The sequence below is a fragment of the Canis lupus genome, chromosome 16 (assembly GCF_048164855.1).
Source record: "Canis lupus baileyi chromosome 16, mCanLup2.hap1, whole genome shotgun sequence".
NCBI lineage: Eukaryota > Metazoa > Chordata > Mammalia > Carnivora > Canidae > Canis > Canis lupus.
The window spans coordinates 11,818,169-11,839,005 of NC_132853.1; the positions used below are offsets into that span (position 1 = coordinate 11,818,169).

Below are 20,837 nucleotides of genomic sequence, written 5' to 3' on the forward strand. Positions count from 1 at the left end.
GGGGGTCAGGCTGCCACAGGAGGGTCAGCTGCTCTTGCCGTGGTCCCAGACCTGTGGTGAGGCTGCCGTGGCCCAGGCCTGCTCCACCAGACGCGGGGGTCCCGCCCCACCCCCAGCCACCCAGTGGTTTACCTGAGAGACAAAGTGCAGGGTACCCCCTCAACTGCCACCCAGCAGGGGACCTGGAGCCCCCGTGGGGGTGGGAAGCGGAGACCAAGGATTTGCTTCATCAGGGAAATCAGAGGTGGTTTTAAAGTAGGAGGTGAAGGAAAGGCTGTTGAGGAGCAGGTATGTGTGCCTGTGCAGGTGGACACAGGCGTGTGTGCATTCGTGCCTGCGCGAGTGGACATGGGTGTGTTTGTGCACGTGTGCACGGCGTGTGCGTGAGCGGGCACCATGTGGCATGTGCAGGTGTGCCTGCGTGGGGGCTCACAGTGTCGTGTGACTGTGGGACATGCCCACACATGCACACACCACCCGGCTTCACCTGGGGTGTACGTGGCTACCTGCAGGGACACTCACTGTCTTGGGATGGTCCTTCTTCAGTCAGGCTACAGCCCTGCTTAGAAGCCTCCCCAGTGCCCCCCTGCCCCCCTGTCCCCCCACCCCTCCTGGCCAGCTGGCTCCCACCCTGGCCGAACCCTGCCCTGGCTGCTGCTTCCCTAGGATGCCCAGCTGCTCGGAGCCTGGTGGAGCCGCACCCTGGCACCCTGGACCCAGAGCCCCACTCCCTGTGGCATCCCACCCTCTCCGGCTCTGGGACCACCCGCTCATCCAGCCCCTGCCCCCCCCCCCAGCACTCTACTTAATGTCTTTCTCATAAGCAGTTTTAAATTATAAGCCTAAATGAGGTCTATAAATTTGACTTCATAAAATTCCACGCACATCATTTTCCAGCAGAAAAGGCTCTCTAAGAAATATTTTCCCTGAGACCCCCTATGTCCCCTCCCTCTGCAATATAACATTTATTCTAATATTAAAATGGCAGGTGTTCTATAAATCGTGAGTCATTAGTACTCTCCATTGATTGTCCCTGCAGCCTCTAGCCCGGGGTAGAAGCCATGTGTGAATACCAGTCTATTCGATTGAGATTCATACCCTATTTGGGGGTCAAAGAGCGAGGCCCTGTGAGCTTGAACTTCTATCAGCCTAAAGCTGATCAATACTTGGAGATATATTAGGGCTGGCCGCTCACACAGATTAAGTGGCCATAAATAGGGGGTGGGGGGTGCGGCAGGAGGAGAGGGAGGCAGGAACCTGGGGCCATGCTGCCTGTCCAGCTGGGTCTGGGGGTCTCCAACCAGGGGTGCTGGCTGGGGCAGGAGGGGGCTTGAGGGGCGGGGCCCAGATGCAGGATGGAGAGGCTGCTGCACTCAGCCAGGTGACTGGCTCACCTTGGCCTCTCTGGAGCTAGGGCCCCCTGCCCCCGGGTGAACCGGTGGGAGACCCTGGTCCTGACCCAGGGGTGCAGTCCTCAGAGCAGAGGGATCCAATGAGCTCTAGGGCTAGAGGACCCCGCCGTCCACAAGGGCACACGGGGCAGGGGCCCCCTTCCTCATGATGGGAACCAGGATTTAAATCCTAGCTGCAGATCATTGTCTTGGCTTGGAGGCTTCCCAGGCCCACACTATGGTGGGCCCAGCTACCTCCGCATCCAAACTCTGGCCATGTACCCTTCTTCGCAGGGCGGCTCCCCTGGGGGGGGGGGGTTACCTCTTTCTCCCCTGGCCCTTCGCAGCCATCTGCAGCCCCCTGCCTGGCCTCTCAGGCACATCAGCCAGTGGAGGCCTCTCCTATCCAGGCTGGGATCCCAGTCATTCCCCCTGGCACCCCTGGGCACCCCCGGGCTCTCCTCCTGCCCATGGCCCTAGAAGCCCCCTCAGCTGGGCAGCATCCTGCACCCAACATCTTCTAAATACCTGCTTTGTCTCAGATCAGGGACAACCACTGAAAGTCAGCAAAGGCCAGCCCCTGACTCCAGCCCCAGCAGAGGGGCAAAAACCCCAAGGAAGCACCTGCGTCCCCTCCTGCAGTCCCTGAAAGGCACGTGGGGTCGCGCTCACTCCCTGAACCCCGGAGTGTCACGCTGCCCGCCCCCCTCTCCTTGGACTGGAGGATCCCTGGCTCTGTGGCCCTCTCCAAGGCTTGTCCTTCCTGTGCCCTTGCAATGGGGTCACTCCAGGGAAGATCCCACGCCTCCCCAGCCCGCCTCCTCATGCATCACTCGCCTGCCCCAGCGCGAGGCCGCTCGATGCCTGCGATCGGTTGCGTTATTAGGGAGATAAATAATTTGAACTCCGGCCTTTTACCTTTTCCTCTGGCAGGCGGGCCGCCCCCACCCCCTGCCCGGCCGCCGCCACCCGCCACCCGGAGGAGTAATTTCATTAGGAGCTTCCTGGCAGCTGGCAGAGGCCATCCTGTGAGGCCCACAAGCAGAATTTCTTTATGGAGATGAGAAATAGGAATATGAAAATTTAAGCCGGAGCGGATGTAATTTAACTTTGCATTATTTATTGGGGACACAAATCCTTTCTAATATTGGTGGACTGGGGAGGGCCAGGTAGGGTCACCGGGGCCTTTGTGGGGGCGGGAGGGGGGCTCAGCCCACATGCTCCCTCCCCACCCCCTCAGCCTGTAAAGAGGCCCTGGAAGACTCTGGGGTCCCATGGGGCAGCAGGTTGAAGCTGCAGATGCCTGCAGGCTGTGTGGCTATGAGGGACAGGCCCCGGGAGGGGGGGACATGCCCTGAGATGGGGGGCAGACCTCAGGAGGAAAGGACCCATCCTGGGATGGGGAGGACAGGCCCAGGAGGGAGGAATAGGTCCTGGGAGTGGGGAATGGGCCCCACGAGGGAAGGATGGGCCCTGGGAGGGAAGGACAGGGCCTGGGAGGTGGGGACAGGCCCCAGGAGGGATGGACAGCCCTGCTGCCATGGGTAGGCCTGAGACCTCTCCAGGTACCCTGGCCCCTCCCCCCACGCCCTGCTCCCCGCTCAGGACCCACCCCGCAGGGACCCCAGGGACCCACATTGTGGGGTGATGTCGACACCAAGCAGTGGGCCCGGGTCGCTGCCTTAGCAAAGTACCTGACACATATGGTAGCTTAAAACTGTATTCTCGGGATCCCTGGGTGGCGCAGCGGTTTAGCGCCTGCCTTTGGCCCAGGGCGCGATCCTGGAGACCCGGGATCGAATCCCACGTCGGGCTCCCAGTGCATGGAGCCTGCTTCTCCCTCTGCCTACGTCTCTGCCTCTCTCTCTCTCTCTCTCTCTGTGTGTGACTATCATAAATAAATAAAAATTTTTAAAAAATTTAAAAAAACTGTATTCTCTCCCATATTCTCTCCCCCATGTGGAGGCCACTGTCCAAAATCAAGGTTTGGGCAGGCTGGCTCCAGGGCCCCTTGCAGCCTCTGGTGCCCCCCCCAGCTTGTCCCAGCACCACCCACCCCTGCATCTGTTCCCATATGGCCATGTTCCCTGCTATGTCTCTGACCTGTCCCTTCTTGGCACACCTGTCCCTGGGTTAGGACCCACCCCGACCAAGTAGGACCTCATCCCCACTCAATTACATCCAGAAACAACCTTTTCAGCAGAAGGTCCCATTCATGGAAGCCGGGGTGTAGGAAGTGAATGTCTCTCTTAGGAGTACGTGGGAGGGAAGGGGAAGTCTGTCCACCCAGAGGACGCAATGGCCCACTGCCAGGGTGGGCAACAAAGATTTAAGTAGTTACATAGCCACGTTCTGTGATCTTGACTGTTCTTTTTTTAGCATAAAAAAAAAAGAGTATTTGGTGTAACTATTCTGGTTTTTCAAAAATTCATTTAAACTCCTAAGTTCTAAAGTTTACGTTTCAAATTCGATTCAACAATGACGCTTAGCAGACTCAGAGCAATGTCAGAGAACTTCTGCGACTGCCTTAAACTCTCCTAAACACCCCTCAACCTCGGAGCCATTCCAGCTGCCGGACACAAGGGAAGGCCCCAGGTCACGCACATCTGGAACACACGCCCCACGGACCAATGTGGAGCCTGGTCTTCTCACAATTCCAGTGGTTTACGAAGTTCCTAAGAGAGCGGCCTAAAAGCCAGGACTGGTAATTTAATTAAACATTTTAGCTGGAATCACAAACCAATGGGCCAAGTGACTTTGACCTGGACACAGGAAACCATAAATACGCAGCCTCCCGAAATCCCACACATGACTCTGCACTCCCCCGGGTTACCTGTGCCCACTGCTAACCGAACAAGTTGTTTGGGGCTCCTTTTGCAAAATACCTCAGGCAGGCGGCTTCGCCAATGCCAAAGTCACTGAGGGACGGTCTGGGTGTGGGCTCCCCATCCCCCCTTCAGCCCCCCTTGACCCTGGGCCCCTGAGCCCCTGAGCCCCCGGGAAGTCAGGAGATAGCTCCATTGAGAAATCCCTCAGAGGGTTTGCTAAAGGACAGTGACAGGAGGCGGGCCGGCCAGGCCCCTCGGGGGAGGCAGGCTGCAGCCCTCCTGGACCCCTGTGGAGGCCTGCCCACCCGCCTGTGGCCCCCCACACAAAGGGCCAGATGGACTGGAAGGATGGCCAGATGTAGGGGAGGGGGATGCAAATCACTGGGATGGGTGCCAGGTTGGAGAGGCTTTTTCCCAGGCCCACCCTCTCCAGTTGGCCCCCATACCCATCGGGTGCCCTCCAGCTCATGGGGCTGAGGGGCTGAGACAGGCCTACGTTCCAGGCTTGTGGGGGTGGGGGGAGGGAGGGACTGCCAGCCCTAGGAGAAGGCAGTCCTGGCCTGAGGACACGTGGCAGGGGCATGGATGCCAGCACAGGACCCCAAAGCCTGGGGTGGGTGGGAGGACAGAGGGCGGGGTGGGCTCGGCTATGAGGGAGGGTGAACTCATGTCTCAGCTCCTCTGGGGGCTAGAAAGTGCCTCCTGATCTCCACCCCTCCTCCAGCGGGGCCACCCCAGATGCAGACCCTCCCTCCTCCATGGCCTCAGGGCCCCCTCCCTCCCCCACACCCAGGCTGGGCCACAGGGAACACACACCTTCAGAGACATGTGTGTGGAGCCCCCAGGAGAGCAGTGGCCCCTTGGCTGTAGTTTGAGAAACTCCACATCCTCAAGCCAGGAACCCTAGGGGAAGGGAGAGAGAGACGGGACTTGGGTGGGAGCCATGGAGGGGAACATGGGCTCCCCAAAACTGTGGTGGAGCCCCATCAGAGACAGGGGATGGGGAGTGGCCTTGGCGTGGAACATTCTAGAAAGGAAGAAAGAGGCAACACCGGGGTCGTTCCCTTTGGTCAGGGAGATGCCCCTGAAGAGGAAAGATGTTGACCCTTCCCCAGGACCAGGTGGATCCCCGTCTGACCCCTCCAGACTCTGGGGCGTGTGGGGGGGCAGGTGGTGCCAACAGAGCCCCGTGAGCCAGCGAGCTGTCCTCCTGCCCCGGCTGGACTGGGTTCACGGTTCCCAGAGCTGAGGTCCCCAGGAGCACGGCAGACACCCACCAGCAAGAGGGCAGGTAAGGCCACCAGCAGCAGAACTTGCCTTGAGGTACATTCGGCCGCCCTGGAAACGGGCATGGAGCGACACAAAGTGAGGACACTGCCACTTACGGAGCTTGGACACATGCACACGCTGAGTGTGCACATGCCAGCACGTGCAGGTATATGTGCAGGTGTATGTACAGGTGCATGGGCAGCACCATGCGGGCTTCTTGGTTAGAATGTCCGGCGTGCGGGACACGTCCTGTATGTTTTCCAGAATTTTCTACGAGGAGCATCTACCACTTTTCTAACAAAGAGGAGCCACACACAGTACTTCCTCCAGCTGAGAGTGGCCAGGTGGGCCCCAGGCCTAGGGATGGGACAGGGAGGCAGTGGCCCTGTAGTGATGGAGGCCACCCCCCACACCTGCCCTGGCCCCTCCCTCTGGGCCCCACCACCTGATGCCACCCGAAGGGCTGGGAGAGCCACCCACCTGCGACTGGCGGTGCAGGGGCTCGGGGCTCGGGGCTCGCACCCGGCTCACACCCGACTCGCACCAGACTCCCTTGCTCAAGGCTGCCCAGTCAGCCATAGATCTCCATCCGGCCCCCTCCAGGCTTCATTTTAACTAATAGGACACTTAGTTTAATGAGGAGAGTTTGCATAAGAGGAACTTGCTAATTAAATTTTAAACCTTGTCATTCTAAAGATTAGCGGGAGCTCTGGAAGAAACATTTGTCAGAGGGAGAGAGGAGCCGCCTCCTCCCCAAGGAAAGGCCTGGGGGGGTGGGGTAGTTGACTACTGCAGAGGGTTCGCTGTGGAGGTGGCTGAGGAGGAATCTTCTGGAAGACTAGGAGTTTTGCACACAGCACCAGGCCCCCAAGGCAGCCCCCAGGACGGGCCCTGCTATGGGGCCATTGCCCTGGGGAAACAGTCAGGGGTGTCCTCACCAAAACCCACCCCCAGGGGGCCCCTGGGTCCACACGGCTGCCCCATCCTGAGGAGTCGGGACACACAGGCCTCAGGTCTCTAGAAGACGCCAGCGTGTGGTGGGCTCAGGGGTCCCGGTCCCTTTCTGCCCTGCCCACACCGTTGGTGTGGGGGCCAGGCCCCTGCAGCTCGGAGCTGGTGGCGGCTGGCCCACCCACCCCGCCTCCTGTCCTCCAAGGAAGCCAGGGGATCCTCTCTGGAGCTCAGACCTGCCTGCCCCGCCTCCTACGCCCATTGTTCTCCCAGCACAGAATGAAAGTGAGGGTGGAGGCCCTTGGAGAGGGTGCCTGTTGCCCTGTCACCCTGGAACATCACAGGTCTCGACCTCTGCCCTTTCTGGAGTTCAAACAAAGCTGGTGGTCAGGGTGGGCTGGTCTCAGTGACAATGGTCAGGGGTCTCATGGAGCTTTAGGCAGGGGAAGGCAGGACGGAGCCACTTTGTGGACGACTGCCAGTCCGGGAGCAGTGGGTCTGGGGCTAGAAATGTGTTTCCCTGCTCAGGCCCCGAGTCAAACCTCCCTGGACCCAAGCCCTTTCCTGGGACGGGGCAGTGGGTTCCTGGCCAGCTGTGCTCAGCTGGGGAGTGTCCCTCTACGGTCCTTCTCCTGCTGCCCTGGTGCCCTGGGGGCTCGGGCGATGCCTTGTGGGCTGGGCCCCGGGGTGCTTAGCACCGATGCGCAGGTGCTCCCTGTAGGGTGCTGGCAGCACCGTGGATCCTCTGCACGCTCCGCTGTGTGGGGGGCCAGCGGGGCTGGGGTCCCCTGGGTGGGCCAGTTTCCGGGGCCTTGTCAGGAGAGGGCTGCACATGGAAGGAGGATGCCAACGCCAGGGTCTGTGACCCAGCGCTGGGGGTCCTCCCACAGTTATTGCAGGATTTCTCCTGCTGCCTGCCCAAGGTGACAAAGACGCCATGTGAACAGTCATGCACCCCAGCTCTGGTTTCCAGCACCTCTCCGGGATCCCAGACCCCTTAGCGGTCACCTGCTACACTCCCATCCCCAGGACCACAAATCTTCCGTTTCTGAATTTTCCTGCTCTGGACATTTTCTACCCAGAGGACCGTATTAACACGCGGCCTGTGTCTGGTGCTGTTCAGCCAGCACAACGGTTCCAGGCTCGTCCGGCCATGGGGCATGGTGCATCGCCGGGTTTGTGGCTCTGTGCTCCTGTGGTCCTGACGGGCCTCTATCCATCTCTCACTGATGGACGTCTGGGTGTTTGCTCTGTTTGGCTCCTGTGCCACCGTGAGCATCTGTGTCTGGGTTCCTTTTGGGTCCCCGTGTTCACGCCTGGGGTACGCACTCACATGGTACCGCTCTCGGGGACAGGAGCCTCCAGGCTGTTGCCCACAGCAGCAGCATCTTATATCCCCAGCAGCGGAGTGGAGGCCTCAGTTTCTCCATGTCCTCGTCTTGTTTTGTCACCATCTGATGGGCGTGAGGTGGCATCTTACATGGTTCTGACTCGATTTCCCTGGATACCAGTGGTGCATCTCTTCCTTGACTGTTGACCAAATCATCCTGTCCCAGAGGAGGGGGACGGTGTGCAGAGGCGCTGAGTCACTTTTTGGCCCACAGCCAACAGGCCAGGGATATGGGGGACAGAATGATGGCTGCCCTCAGCCTTGGGGATGGGACACCTTCAAGGAAGGGGGGCCCCTCAGGTTTGTGGGAACTCCTGGGATGGGAGATCCCTCTGGGATGGAAGGCTCCTCTGGGGTGGGGAACCCCAACAATGGAGGAGCCCTCGGGGTCCGGGGACCCCTCTGGGATGGGGGACCCCTTAGGAAGGGAGGATCCTCTGGGATGGGGGACCCCTTAGGGACGGGAGACTGCTCCAGGTTGGGTCTTCCCAGACAAATCACCTTGAGCTCATGCCTCCCCCAGCAGGTTCCCTCACTGCCTCTGCCTCCGCCCCCGAGGGGCAGACACTGGCTGGAGGGGGGCAAGTGGACATGAGCCTGCCACCCCGTCTGGGCCCCCACCCCACACCTGGCTCAGATGACATGTAGACCTGGGTGCTCTGTTCAGAAGTGGGGACGACACCAGAGCCCCCAGAACCAGTGCACACAAGCCCTGCTCCCCTCTCAGCAACGACCTACAAGTCAGGGAGGAAGGCACATGGGCAGAGTCTGTGGGGATTGGCCTCCAAACCTGATGGAGGTGGTTTCCTTGCTGTCCCCAGCTCTGTCCAGCCCCGTATCCCTGCCCCCCACCCCCCCATGGCGACCCAGGAAGGGAGGTCGTATGCGGCTCTGTGAAGGCTCAGAAAGGGTGAGTCACCACCCAAGGTCACACAGCTTCAGCGCCCGGCACACGTGTGAGCCAACTGGCCGCGACCCTGAGCTTCAGGTGCCTGGCTCTCCTCTCTGAGAACTGGTGAGGGACGCGCAGGAGCCCAGGCACGGGGGCTGTCTTCCCACACCTGGCCGAGCCCCAGCTCCGCAGGTGGCTATCAGCCCGCCAGGCCACCCCATTGTCACATCCGGCAACCTGGCTGTGGCGACACACCCGGTCTGGTTGGCCTCCAGGGGAACTGGTGGAACTGAGGGCTATGCCCTCCTCTCTGGGGCAACCTGCACGCCCAGTCTGCACGCGCTCACATACGCGCACACCCCTCCATCTGGGGTCTGCAGAATGGGGCACTTCCCCTCCCGTCTGGCCAGGCACCCCATCCATGCGACGTCCTGTGGGCAGCTCCTTCGTCTCCCGTCGGGTTCGAATGCCAACAGGGGGCTCCGCTGGTCAGGATGGAATCTTTTTATGATAAAAAATGAGCCTTGTTGCATCAGCTCCGGGAGGGGTGGGAGCCGCCACCGCAGGTCACCCAGGCAGACTGATGAAAACCCTGCTTTACGAAGCCGTGGCTCCCCCATTAATTAGAGGGAGGGGGCGCTCCGCAGTGCCGCGCACCTTTCCCACGGCCAAAAGCTTGTCAACATTTTCCACAAAGAATGAAAATGTAAATAACTTTCAGATTATTCAATGTCACCAAGGTATGGAAAAAGGTCGCAGCGCTCGGTGTCATTTATCTCGTTGTGGATTTAAAGAGCTTTTTTCTATTAAATTTCTTAAAATTAATGTTTTATGTTGCTCAGAGTAATTTGAACAATTATGGGCTTAAAGAATTGATCATTACAGCCTCTGGGATTTAGCGCTCCAGACTGATCCCTTTGAAAACCCATTGATTTATAGTCTTTCCACTCAACCAGGCAGCCCTCAGGGTGCGCTCCCCCCGCCCCCTCCTGTCCACATTTGGGGGACCAGTCCCCCAAGACAAGCTGGCCTGGGGGGCGGTGGGGAGGGAGATGAGCAGGAGGGGGAGCCGCTGTGTCCCCTCATCTCTGGGAGAGGCATGTTCCTGATTTGGGAGCATTCTTTGAACTTTTGCTTCTTGTGTGAAATTTATATTTAAAAGGTGAGAAGACTCTTTATGTATCGTTCGGTATTATTTATATTATTCACGTATTTACTTTTTTAAAAGGTATTTATGTTTGATAATGTAATACATTGCTGGGTTCAAAGGTTAACAAGCCCTCCCCTCCCCCACAAAAAGGTTAGCAAGCCCAGTGGGCCCCAATCCTGGATAGGATGTCCCAACCCAGGTGTCCCCAGCCTGGCAGCCACCCTGCTGCCCGCTGGTGGTGCGAGTCAGGGTTCTGGGGCGCTCCACACCCCTCCCTACTGCTGTGCCCATCCCAGCGAGGGCCCCGGGGTCCCCTTATGCACCGGGCAGCGGGCTTTTTTATAGCCCTGAGACATGGGAGCTGGGTTTCCGCCCCAGGTGGCACTCCATTCAGACGGGGACACGGAGGCCGAAGATGCTACGCGAGTGAGCGTGCACCGCAGGGCGGCTGTGGGGCTGCTGGCCACGGGCATTCGCCAAGGGCCCAGGGAACCTCTCCGTGTGTCCTCTCCCATGCACCCGCCAGCCGGGGTCTCCTGCTTCCCCCGCACGGGCTGTGCCTGGGCCCCAAGGGGTCTCGCAGGCTGCCCACCCCCGGCCCCGAAGCCACGACTTGGCTCCGGGATTATCGACGCGCCGCCAGCTGGAGCGAGCTCGCGGGCAACTGCCAACAGGCGGAGGGCCCCGTGGGGACACTTAGCACTTTATTAACCTGTCAGTGCCTAAAAGGTCCCGGGCGGCCTGGGGGAGTGGCTAAGGCGGGAGAGGGAGAGACTGAGGATTTACGTAGCCCCCCCAACTCCCCGCGCCCCCTTACGCCGCCTGGGCTCTGATCCGGACTCTGGCAAGGCTGCTTTCTTTTCTGGGGGCTTCCAATCCCCCTGGGAGGAAGCACGATGTCGGCTGCCCCAGGACTGCGCCTCACCAGCCGCAGGCCGCCCCCGTCCCCGGCCTTGACCTTAGAGCACTGTCCCCTAGACCAACCTGGGACCACCCACACTTTTTGGCCCAGAGCTTCCGCTCACAGCAGGCACCGTCTTCTGGGCGGTTGCCTCCTCCTCCTGCTCCAGGACTGGCTCTTTCCTGCTTGCTCCCCTAAATGGCGTGACCTGGGGGGGCGCCCTTTCTCAGCCCCGAGGCTTCTCCTGGTGCCTCCCAACTCCCTGACCCGGGGCTGCCTTGAGTGCCTCTTGGATGTTGGGGTGTGTGACTCTGGGGCTGCAGGTGGGACTGTCCTCCCAGGCAGCTCCTAGGGAGTGCCCCCCTCCCTCCCAGAGTCCATCCCTCCTCCCCTGCACTGGAGGCTCATTCTCCCACCTGCCTCAGTGCCCCAACTTGTGTCCTGGCCCACAAGGCCAGGTCCTGCCCACCAGTGAGCACTCACTGCTGGGGGCGGGGTGGGGGTGGGGGTGGGGTGGTGGTGGAGGTGAGGCCCCAAGCTCACAGACTCTTCCATCTCCCCTTAGAGGAGCTGTCACCACTGTCTCCCCAGGACTCAGAGGGGGCAGCTCACTTGCCCAGGGTCACACAGCAAGTTAGCAGATGGCTAGGATTGGAATCCAAATTAGTGAGAGCCCTGGAGACCCTGGGCCGTGAATCTCCTGATGGGCTGACTCTGGCACCCCCTTGCCCCTCGCTGTGAGCACCTGCCCTGGCCACCCCAGTCCCTGCCTCGGCGGGGGTGGGGGGGCAGTGTCAGGACGCTAGGCCTCTACTCGCGGCTGGGCAGCTTGCTTACCCACCTCTCCTCCTGGTGCTCAGAAGTTGGGCCAAGATCCAGGGACGAGGGGCCCAATTCACAGCAAGTGCCATCTCTGGCAAGGATGGCCTCCCCGCTTTTGGGGGACCGCTCTCACCCCCAACGCGCTCTCACCCCCACGCCTGCGCGCCGCCAGCAGCCCTAAAGACGTGGAACTTCTAGACTGGAACTGACCAATTTATTAAAGTCTTGGAAAGAGCCGATGGTCAGAGAGTAAATAAAAAACACGGGACGTCCACAGAACCAACAGGTAGTTTGGGATGCAGGTTTGCGGGGGTAACTGGGCCTCACGGGCGGCCAGCCTCCAGTCTGGGGCTGGGGCGTCACGTAGTCCAGGGGAGGAGGCGGTCCAGTCCTCAGGCAGTTAGAGGGCTAGAGCCAGCTCCCAGACAGAACGGAACGCCCAGGGCCTCAGGCTGTTTGGCAATGGAAATCGGTGGGCTGGGCGTGGCCTGGGGGGAGGGGTGCGGCCGTGATGGGGGAGGAGAGGGGAACTTGCTGTGGGCAGGGGAGGGAAGTGCCCACGGCCCTAAAGTGTTGCTCTCGGAGACGAAGGGCACCCAGGCAGTGGTGTCTCCTCCGACAGGTGGTGGAGTCAAGAACAGAAAAATCTAGAGCCAGCTGTTCCAGGGATGATGGCGAGGAGGCTCCTGGGGGCGTGGGGGTTGGGACCAGAAGGATGCTGGCGTGGTCCCGCTCTGCCGCCTCTTGTCTGGACAGAAGAGGCTCATCCCTGACCTGATGTCGGGACCACCAGGCAGATGGAGCTTGGATAATAAAAGCGTGGTTCCTACTTTTTTTTTTTTTTTCTTTCCATTTTAGAAAGTAAAGCCTCTTCCAGCCTGAAGACTGTGCTGCTCTGGGCTGGAGGTCGGGCCCAGCCTGGGAGGGGGCGACACTTCGTGTCTAGAAACAGCAAGCGTCCAGTTAAGTGGTCGATCAAGGGAGAAATCTGTACAAAACAAGGCTTGTGGGGCGGCTACCAGCCCGGCCCCTGTGTCCAAGGAGGAGCGACTGGTCCAGGGACCGCTGGAGTCCCTCCGTCCCCCAGGGAGGGGCGCGGGGTGGGTGCTCCGTAGGAAGGAGCCTTCGGTGAGGTCCTCATCCTGTTTCCGCTGCTGCCAGTGGCACCTGCTTCCCACACAGTTTGGGGCTTCGGGTGAAGAGGAGAGTGCAGCTCGGGGCACTGCTGCCCACACCCCTTGTGTCCGGTACTCAGTGGAGCCTGGGGGCCCTCGGTCAGAACTGGCCGTGGTCAACCTCATCCAGCCAGGAGGCGGGGCTAGCGGGGAAGTCGGGGTAGCCCCCACTGCTCCCTGTGGACAGGTCGGAGCTGGGTCCGTTTCCGGCCAGCACCCTCATGGGTGGGGGCCCACCTGGGGTGCCCGAGGGCACCAGGCCCAAGCTGGCATCTGGATATACTAAGCTAGAGAGAAGGGGCTGGGGGCCAGGGAGGCTCTGCAGGGCAGCTGGGGACGGGGGGACCCCATAGGGGCTGCTGGGGCGCAGCTCACGGTACTGCTCCGGGCCGGCCAGGCCTCCGTGCTCCAGTGGGAAGCTGCCTGGGGCTCCCGCAGGCCTGCCCAGGGCTGAGGTGGGCTCCCCCAGGCTGCTGTAGAGGCCGTTGGCAGGGCCCAGGTCGGCCATGGTCGGCTCATCTGCAATGGAAGCAGAGAGCGTGGATGGGTGCCCGCCCCCCTCCACCTCCTGCCCCCAGAGCCCCTCCTTCAGGGGTGTCCTGCCCCAGCCACCCAAGGAGCCAGCCTAAGACTCTTCAGCTCTCAGGACTCATGCTGCCCTCTGCCCCTGTGCTTGCTGAGTGGTTCAGCTCAATCCCACCTGCTCTCTAAAGGCGGCGGGATCCCCTCCAGGGACCAGGGTCGTGACTAGGCCAGCTGGGCCCAGGGTTGCAGGACAGTCCCCACGGCTGCCTTGGGAGGGGTGGCCACCATTCTCATTTTGCACACAACTTACTGGAGGCTCTGAGCCGCAGAGTAGCCTAAGGTCACAATGCAGTCAGAGTCTCCTGCACAAACTGTCTGGGGATGGGCATTGGGGGTAAGTATGGGGCCTCCCTGGTACTGGGGAATGAGATCCCACAGAGGAGGGTGGACCCCTCAACTCCAAACACCCAGCACTTTTTATCACTTACCCCAAAACCGTGCTGCCCACTTTCCTAAAAGTCATTGCAAGGGCCAGGAGCCACAGGGATGGTGTGGACCCTTCCCTGTGGGAAAGCCTGCTGGGGGTGTGTGGGTCGTGGGGGCTGTGCCCCCTCAGGGGAGGGGGTCACCGCAGGGCCTGGGGACGGAGGGGACCAGCGTCTAGGAACTCTTAACAAGGAGGCTTAACAGCGCCCGACTGGGAAGTTCACACCCAGGCTCTGGCCTCGGTAGGGGGCTGGGTGCGGGAGCCGGACCGCTGCCTGGGGCGGGGGACTCCGGGGGCGACGTACCCGTGAAGGAGACGTCGGCGTCGCTGTCCTGCCCCTCCTCCTGGACGCTGTCCTTGTCCGACTTGGGGCCGCCGCGGGCGCGCTTCATGCTGCGGAAGTACGGGCCCCAGCGCTGCCGGCCCGCATCCTTCTTGAGCCGCTTTTCCTTGGCGCGGCGGTTCTGGAACCACACCTGGGCGGGGGTGGGGGGAGGGTGAGCGGCGGGCGCGGGGCGCGGGGCGCGGGGGGCGGGGCGCGGGGCGCTGACCTGCACGACCCGCATGTCCAGGCCCGTCTCCGACGACAGCTGCTCGCGCACGTGGCGCGCCGGCTTGGGCGACGTGTTGTAGGCGCTCTTCAAGGTCTCCAGCTGCTTGGCCGTGATGGTCGTGCGCGGCCGCTTGGCCGTGGCCTCCGCCTCTGCGCCGCGAGGGGTAGGGTGAGGCCGCGCCCCGGCGGCCGCGGGGACACCGCAGGAGCCGGGGGGTGGAGCGCGTCTGGGCCTGGGCGCAGGGGCTCCTGGCGGCGGCCCCCTCCCGCCTCGCCTGCCGCCACCGCCTCCCGCCCCCGCCCCCGCCCCCGCCCGGGTTCCCCTTTGTTCTGCGGGTAGGGCCGGATCTTCACGGTCAACGGTTGGGGCGATAATTCAGACCAGGGGTGATAATCTACGCAGTTGAGACCAAGCTCCCGGCGGTGCCCCCGAGTGGGGAGGCCGCTGAGGCCCGGAAGCCAGGCTTCCCCAGAGCGCAGCCGACAGGGCCCCCTCCCCCTGCGCCTGCCGCCCCCCTCCCCCTCCCCCTGCCCCTCCCCCTCCCCCTGCTCCCGCCGGCCTCCACCCCGGCCTGGAAGGAAAGCGCCCAAGTTCTCTCCCCGCAGCGAGCGGAGCGCGCTCTGGCAGGCGCTGGGCGTGAGGATCCCTCCGCGCCCCTACCGGGGGGACCCCAGCCCCATTTTGCCGGCGGGGAGAGGAGGTGGGGTGGACCCTCCCACTGACCGCGCTGCTTGGCCGTCTCGTAATCCGCCTTGCACACGAGCCGGCTGTCTTCCATGAGGTAGAACTCGTCGCCTGTGGCCAGCTGCCGCTTGCACACGACGCAGGCGAAGCAGTGCAGGTGGTACACGAAGTCCTGGGCGCGGCGCACCACCTGCGTGGGCGGGATGCCCAGCTGGCACGCGGCGCACTTGGTCCCGAATCGCCTGCGGGACGCACAGGGCGCGGCTCAGCGCGGAAGTGGCGGCTCCTTCGCCCGGAGCGGGTCGCAGAGCGCTGAGCGGGGCGGCGCAGGGCGGTTCAGGAGGGAGTCTCCCCGCGGCAGGCAGCCCCCGCAGAGCCGCCCAGGACACGGAGAAGGGACCCAGAGGCCCTCGGGGAGGAGCCCAGCCGCCCTGACCTCGCTGCCGGGTCAGGAAGCTGGATCCGTGGGCCAGGTCCCCTAGACCCCAGAAGCCTGTGCCTGGGAAGCACCTCCTCCCCAGCATTAACGACAAAAACAATCCAAAATTAGGAAGGAGTCAATCCGATCACGTTCTGCAAACTTGGGCTTATCTTTTTGAATGACTATTACCGTGATTTAAAAAGTAATTACTTAGAATTTAGCAGCGCACCAGCCGGGCCTGGCCGCCCGCGGCGCTTCCCCCTGCCCCTGCCTGGGTGACAGGAGGGTCCGCTGTGCGGAAGCAGACTGCGCCCCTGCCCTCCCCAGCGTGCCCACGGCCACGCTCACTTGAAGAAGTCGTCCTTGCAGTAGACGCTCTCCCCGCGGCTGAAGCAACGCTCGGCCAGGGGCGTGTGGCAGTCCGTGCACTTGAGGCACTTGCTGTGCCAGTGGCGGTCCAGTGCCTTGAGGATGAAGCGGTCCAGGATGTGCTGGTCGCAGCCGGCGCACAGCGGGATCTCTGCAGGCGGAGGAGCCACCCAGGTCACGGGCTCAGAGCTGGAGCACTCGAATCACCTTCCAGCTCCAGCCCCCACGGGGGCCCAATGTTGCCAAGGGAGATCTCCTTCCCTGCACACCCTCCTCCCCACCTGGTGTGGGTGGTGCTTGGCTCCCCAGGTGCAGGGAGTGCATGACATGAGCCTGGCCCATGGTTAAAATTTGGGAAAACCGAAATAGGTTTAGAAGTGTGCCCTTGAGCAGGAAGGGGCCCCGACCATTCAGCCAGATACCATCAACTGCAAAATGCTCCCAGTGAGCGTGAGGGGTGCACGTTGAGCTAAAATGAAAACCCCACCCCAGGGGCTCTCCACCAGCACCTGAGGCAAGAGGCAAGGCGCACCCAAACCCCATCGTTATTTTGCACAATCCAGTGTCCTTGCTCCTTGGAGATCCCTGGTTCAAGTGTGGCCGCCCAGCCCTATGGCCGTGTCCGCAGGCACCAGGGTAAAAACTCGTGTCCTCCTCATCTCTGGGAGCCCTCGAGGGTACTTGTGTACAGACTGGACAGCTGGATTGCTGTCATCACACTCAAATGTCGGTGTCTGACAAGAGTTACTCCGACACCTGGCTCTGCCACTGCGGGACTGCAGGCCTCTGGGGAACCAGGTCAGGGAGAAACTCGGGGGTGACCTGCGTGAGCCACTGGCCCATGTGGGGCTTTGCAGGGTGCTCACGGGGTGAGTCTCCCTGTTGACTCAGAAAAGGTCTTCCAGAGAGGAGAGAGCCAGCAGCAGGGGCTGGAACCGGTGTGAACATTGCACCCACCTGGCCGAGTTCTCCTTCCTCCTCGCTGCGGACCCCTCCGGCCCCTGGGGGGGCCCCCCGCAGTGGGTGGGAGGAGAGAAGGGCTTCCCTGGGTCTCAGGCTGCAAGAACCCTGATCAACATCCCTCCCGCGGTGGCAGGAAACTCGAGAAGGACGCCGACCCGCATCGGGCCAAACGGCAGCCCCAGGCGCAGGGGAGCTCGGGGGCTGCACCGGGCGTTCGGGGCCCCCTTCGCGGGTGGTGACGGCGGGCCGACCAGCGCAGCCGGCCTACAGCAGGAGGCTGGACAGGCGGGGCATTCAGCACCGCGGCCCGGACAGCGCCCGGCCCAGCTGCCCCGAGGCCCCGCGTCCTGCAAAAGCCTTCCCGCCGCGCTCCTCCCCTTCGCGCTCCCAGTAGCGCCCCAGACCCGGGCCTTACGCTGCATGGTGACTCCAGCCTCGGCGGGTGTCCTCCCCTCAGCAGTGGCCCGGCCCAGCGGAGCCTCGCGCCTGCCTGCCTGCTCCGGGCCAGCCCTCCTCAGCGATCCCGTTCGGAGCCCGCCTCCCTTCCCTCCCTCTCCCTCCACCCTCCCACCCCTTCCTCCCAGCCCCTGCGGCCAACCCCTCCCAGGAACCGTCGGAAAAATAAATAAATAAATAAATAAATAAATAAATAGGGGACAGATGAGACCCCACAGCCTGGATGTAACCTCTTTCCCACCTGCTCCGACCCTGTCACTCCCCACCCAGCCAGGCCCGCCTCGGTCTCCATCCTGTGGTCCCGCGGGGCGGCACAGCTCCAAGAACGACTGCCCACCGCCCTTCTCTGGGAGCCACAGCGCAGGGGGGCGGGAGCAGGACTGGTGCAGCTAGGGAGCTGGGGTTTCTGTAGAAGAGTCCAGAGGACCAGCCTGGGAGCCACTGGTGAGCAGGTGCGTGTGGGTGCGGACAAGGGGACCTTGACCTGGGACATCTGTGTCGGGCCCCAGCTACACTCTGGCCCCTGCATCTCCCTCTCTTCCCCTGGAAAGTGCGGAGGGTCTGGTGGGGCCCGCCCTCTCAAGGGTCCTCTTGCCTTGTGGTCGCTGGGCCACATGGTTGCTCTTCACATACTCTCCTGATAAGGGAGTGGGCTTCCTAAGTCTGTCCTGGGACCCCAAGGACTCTTCCGCCTGAGCAGCGCGGCGCAGCGAGCACACAGCTGACAGCACCGCTTCGGGGCCCCGCAGCGGACTCGCTGCTCCTGCGCCCAGGTGGGGATGTACTGGGGCCCTTGCAGCCACGCCCGTCGGGGTCTCCCGTCTCCCACCACCGCCGTGGCCAAGCTCGGGAAGGAGCGAGGACCTCCGGGTCTCCCGGGCCCGGCGTCCCCGGTGCAGGCACTCGAGCCCCGGCACCCACCTCGGCGTAGGTCCTCCCTCCGCGCCAGCAGCGCCAGCAGCAGGTCTCCACCCGCCGACTCGCGGCCCGGGCCCAGCTCCCCGCGCGCCTCCATGGGTCCCGTCTCCGGGAGCTGCGGCTCTCGGGTCCCGAACTTTCCCGGGGCCCCAGGCTGGTGTCCGAGTTATTCCCTGCGCTCCTGGGCGCTGCGCCCGCGGGCCGCCCCGGGGGCCCCGAGCCTCAGGCCGCGCGGAGGGCGGAGCGGCCGGGGGGCGGGGCCGCGGCGCGGGGCGGGGCCGGGGTCGCCGGCTCTGCGCGCCTTTGCGCGGGGACTCGGGGTGCCCAGACGCCACCCGAATGCCTGGCCCGAGGAGCGCAGGGACAGTCGGGGGAGGAGCCGGGCCGGGGCTGCCCGCCGGCGCTCACCCGGACCCGCAGCCTCCTGCTCTGCGCCGAGGGTTGGGCCTGGGGCCTGGGGCCTGGGCTCGGACGTGCACGCGCGCGGGGAGATCTGGGTCCCCGGAGGACAGACCAGGAGCGAGCAGCGTCGCACCGCCGCTTGACAGCCGAGCCTAGGAGGCTTAGTGACAACGTCTGGTCGTCTGGTGGGCAAGAATGCGACCCGAAATCCAGAGAGGGTGAGTGTGGCGCCCAAAGGCTCACAGCAAAGCCACTCGGAGCCAGAGGCGACCTCAGACCTCCCAGTTGTGACTGACTGGCTTCTGGGCCCCACCCTGGGGACTGCCACCTGAATGGGCACAGAGAAGGACAATTCTCGGCAGGCACACTCGGCCAGGACATGCAGCCAAGACTCAGGTCAGGAAGGACAGCTGGGAAAGTGGGAGGTCTACTCTCACGTCCTTCCACTCACCAGCTTGCACAGAATGCAGCTCCCACACCTGATGTTCCAGCATCTCATCCCCAATCCAAACGGGTAAGCCCATAGGAACCCACCCATGCTCGCTGTGGAGAGGTGCTCCTGCCCAGAAGGCACATAGCACCTGGCTACTGGCCAACACCAACGCCACCCCCCCCCCTCGATTAAGAAAGAGCCATGTGGGGCGATTGCAGCACGGGGCATGGCGAGGGCAAGGGGCCCCCAGCGGTGAGGGGGCGAGTGGGTTTATGCCGGCCTCCAGGTCCCTCCAGTTGGGATCCCATGGTAAGGAGCAGTCTTCATCCCGCTGCTCATCCTGGCCTCCAGGCACCTGGTGTGTGCACTTTAACAGGACGCAAGCCTGGAAGGATGTGGGCCCGAAAGGCACAGCACCCTCCCAGGTCCCAGCGGACCCAGGCTCCTGGTTTTGAGCAAAGGCGCATGCCACCAGCACTGCACCCTTCCTGCACACTTGTTACCCAGATGACAGGGCACAGGTGCGCAAGCTGGGGGGTTGAGGGGGCACTGGGTGCCCTGGGATGTTGGCTGTGGGGTGTCAGCTGCCGCAGAGGCCTGTCTAGAGAAACCATGTGTGGTTCGAGTGGGGAAGGGGCTGGCGGGCAGCGGGTCCAGGAGGTGGCGGCCCCACACGCTCTGCATCTGGCTGGCCTGCCAACAATGCCTCCATTCTTTCCCAACGTCTTTGACGAGATCGAGTGGCCCTTAGGGAGGGCGGTTCAGGCGGGAGACCCAGCCCGGGGGGGTCCCGGTGCTGCCCTGTTGGGCGGTGCAGGAGCGCTGAGGGTTGTGGGGTCTCTGGAGGAAGGTGACCCCCCACTCCGCCCTGTCCCTCACCCCAGCACTGTTCCCAGGGCACTCCACAACCAACTGCCACCTCTGGGGCAACCGCCGGGAACTCCAGGCCCTTTGCCCCTGGGACCTGCCTGACACATCCCTTCCTCCTGTTCCCATCCCTCAGGTGTGCCGCTCCCGCTCCCACCCCCACCCCAGCAACTTCTCCAGACTTCCTTCCCTCGTCTGCTGTCCGGGGTCTCTCCCTGCCCACCGTCCCTGACGCTCCCGTCCTAGCCATTTCTCCCTTGTGGGTCCTCTTGCCCCTGCAGGAGGCCGAGGGGCTGGCGGGGGCCCTTACCACAAGTCCCATGGAAGGCGCAGATGGCAGCCACCACGGAGGTCCCCGGGCCGAGCTCCGTCTCAACTGAGCTCGGTTTCCAGCAGCATGATGACCGCCAGGCGGGAGGTGGCGTCCGGGTCTAGGCCGCCCTCCTCCCTCCTCCTCTGCCGCCACAGGCGCCTCCAACCGCGACCCTGTCTACCTGGCCTGGCGGAGACTCAGGGCCCTGGGGCGCTGTCCGCGGTGCTGAAGGAAGTGCTGCCGCCCCCACCCCCTCCCCCTTGGCGGGCCTCTACCCCCCAGCCCCCTCTGCCGACCAGGCCCACCCCCTACCCCTGCCCCATCCCTCCCGCCTCTGCTGACTCTGCCCACCCCATTCCCCCCAGACCACCCCCTTCCTCCCTCCCCTCCTCCCCTCTGCCGACCCCACCCACCACCCTCTTCCCCCAGCCTACTGCCTACCTCCCCACTCCCCACCTGCCTAGGTCTGCAGTCCCTCCACCAAGTCTGCAGCACCCAGATCCCCCCTACCCACTTTCCCTCCTCTGGCTCCAGTCTGCACCCCCCACCCCCAGTCCCTCAGGCAGCCTCACCCCACCATCCCTCCCCTTGCTGGGGCAGGCAGTTTCCACCACACTGGCCCAAAGGCTTGGGGATGGGAAGCAGGTGGGTGCTCCACCCTGCCCTACACACAGCA

At 63.0% G+C, this 20,837-nt stretch overlaps 1 protein-coding gene and 1 long non-coding RNA gene across 3 annotated transcripts; one reads left to right on the forward strand and one right to left on the reverse strand.

Annotated features, from left to right (window-relative positions):
* Positions 1–11,794: 11,794 nt before the first annotated feature.
* LHX3 (LIM homeobox 3) lies at positions 11,795–18,355 on the reverse strand. Of its 2 annotated transcripts, none has more exons than XM_072778662.1 (6): positions 18,150–18,355; positions 15,789–15,960; positions 15,059–15,261; positions 14,333–14,484; positions 14,086–14,257; positions 11,795–13,288 (listed from the first exon to the last, which is right to left on the reverse strand). In XM_072778662.1, exons 1-6 carry the CDS (start codon positions 18,241–18,243, stop codon positions 12,870–12,872), a joined length of 1,212 nt encoding a protein of 403 aa, XP_072634763.1. In that variant the 5' UTR covers positions 18,244–18,355; the 3' UTR covers positions 11,795–12,869. The 2 variants fall into 2 exon arrangements, with proteins under 2 accessions (XP_072634763.1, XP_072634764.1); XM_072778663.1 differs by lacking the exon at positions 18,150–18,355 and adding an exon at positions 17,188–17,314.
* A 120-nt stretch (positions 18,356–18,475) lies between these two features.
* LOC140605980 (uncharacterized) lies at positions 18,476–20,431 on the forward strand. The gene is made up of 3 exons (XR_012008472.1): positions 18,476–19,062; positions 19,358–19,502; positions 20,130–20,431. It is a non-coding gene; the product is annotated as an uncharacterized lncRNA (long non-coding RNA).
* Positions 20,432–20,837: the final 406 nt, after the last annotated feature.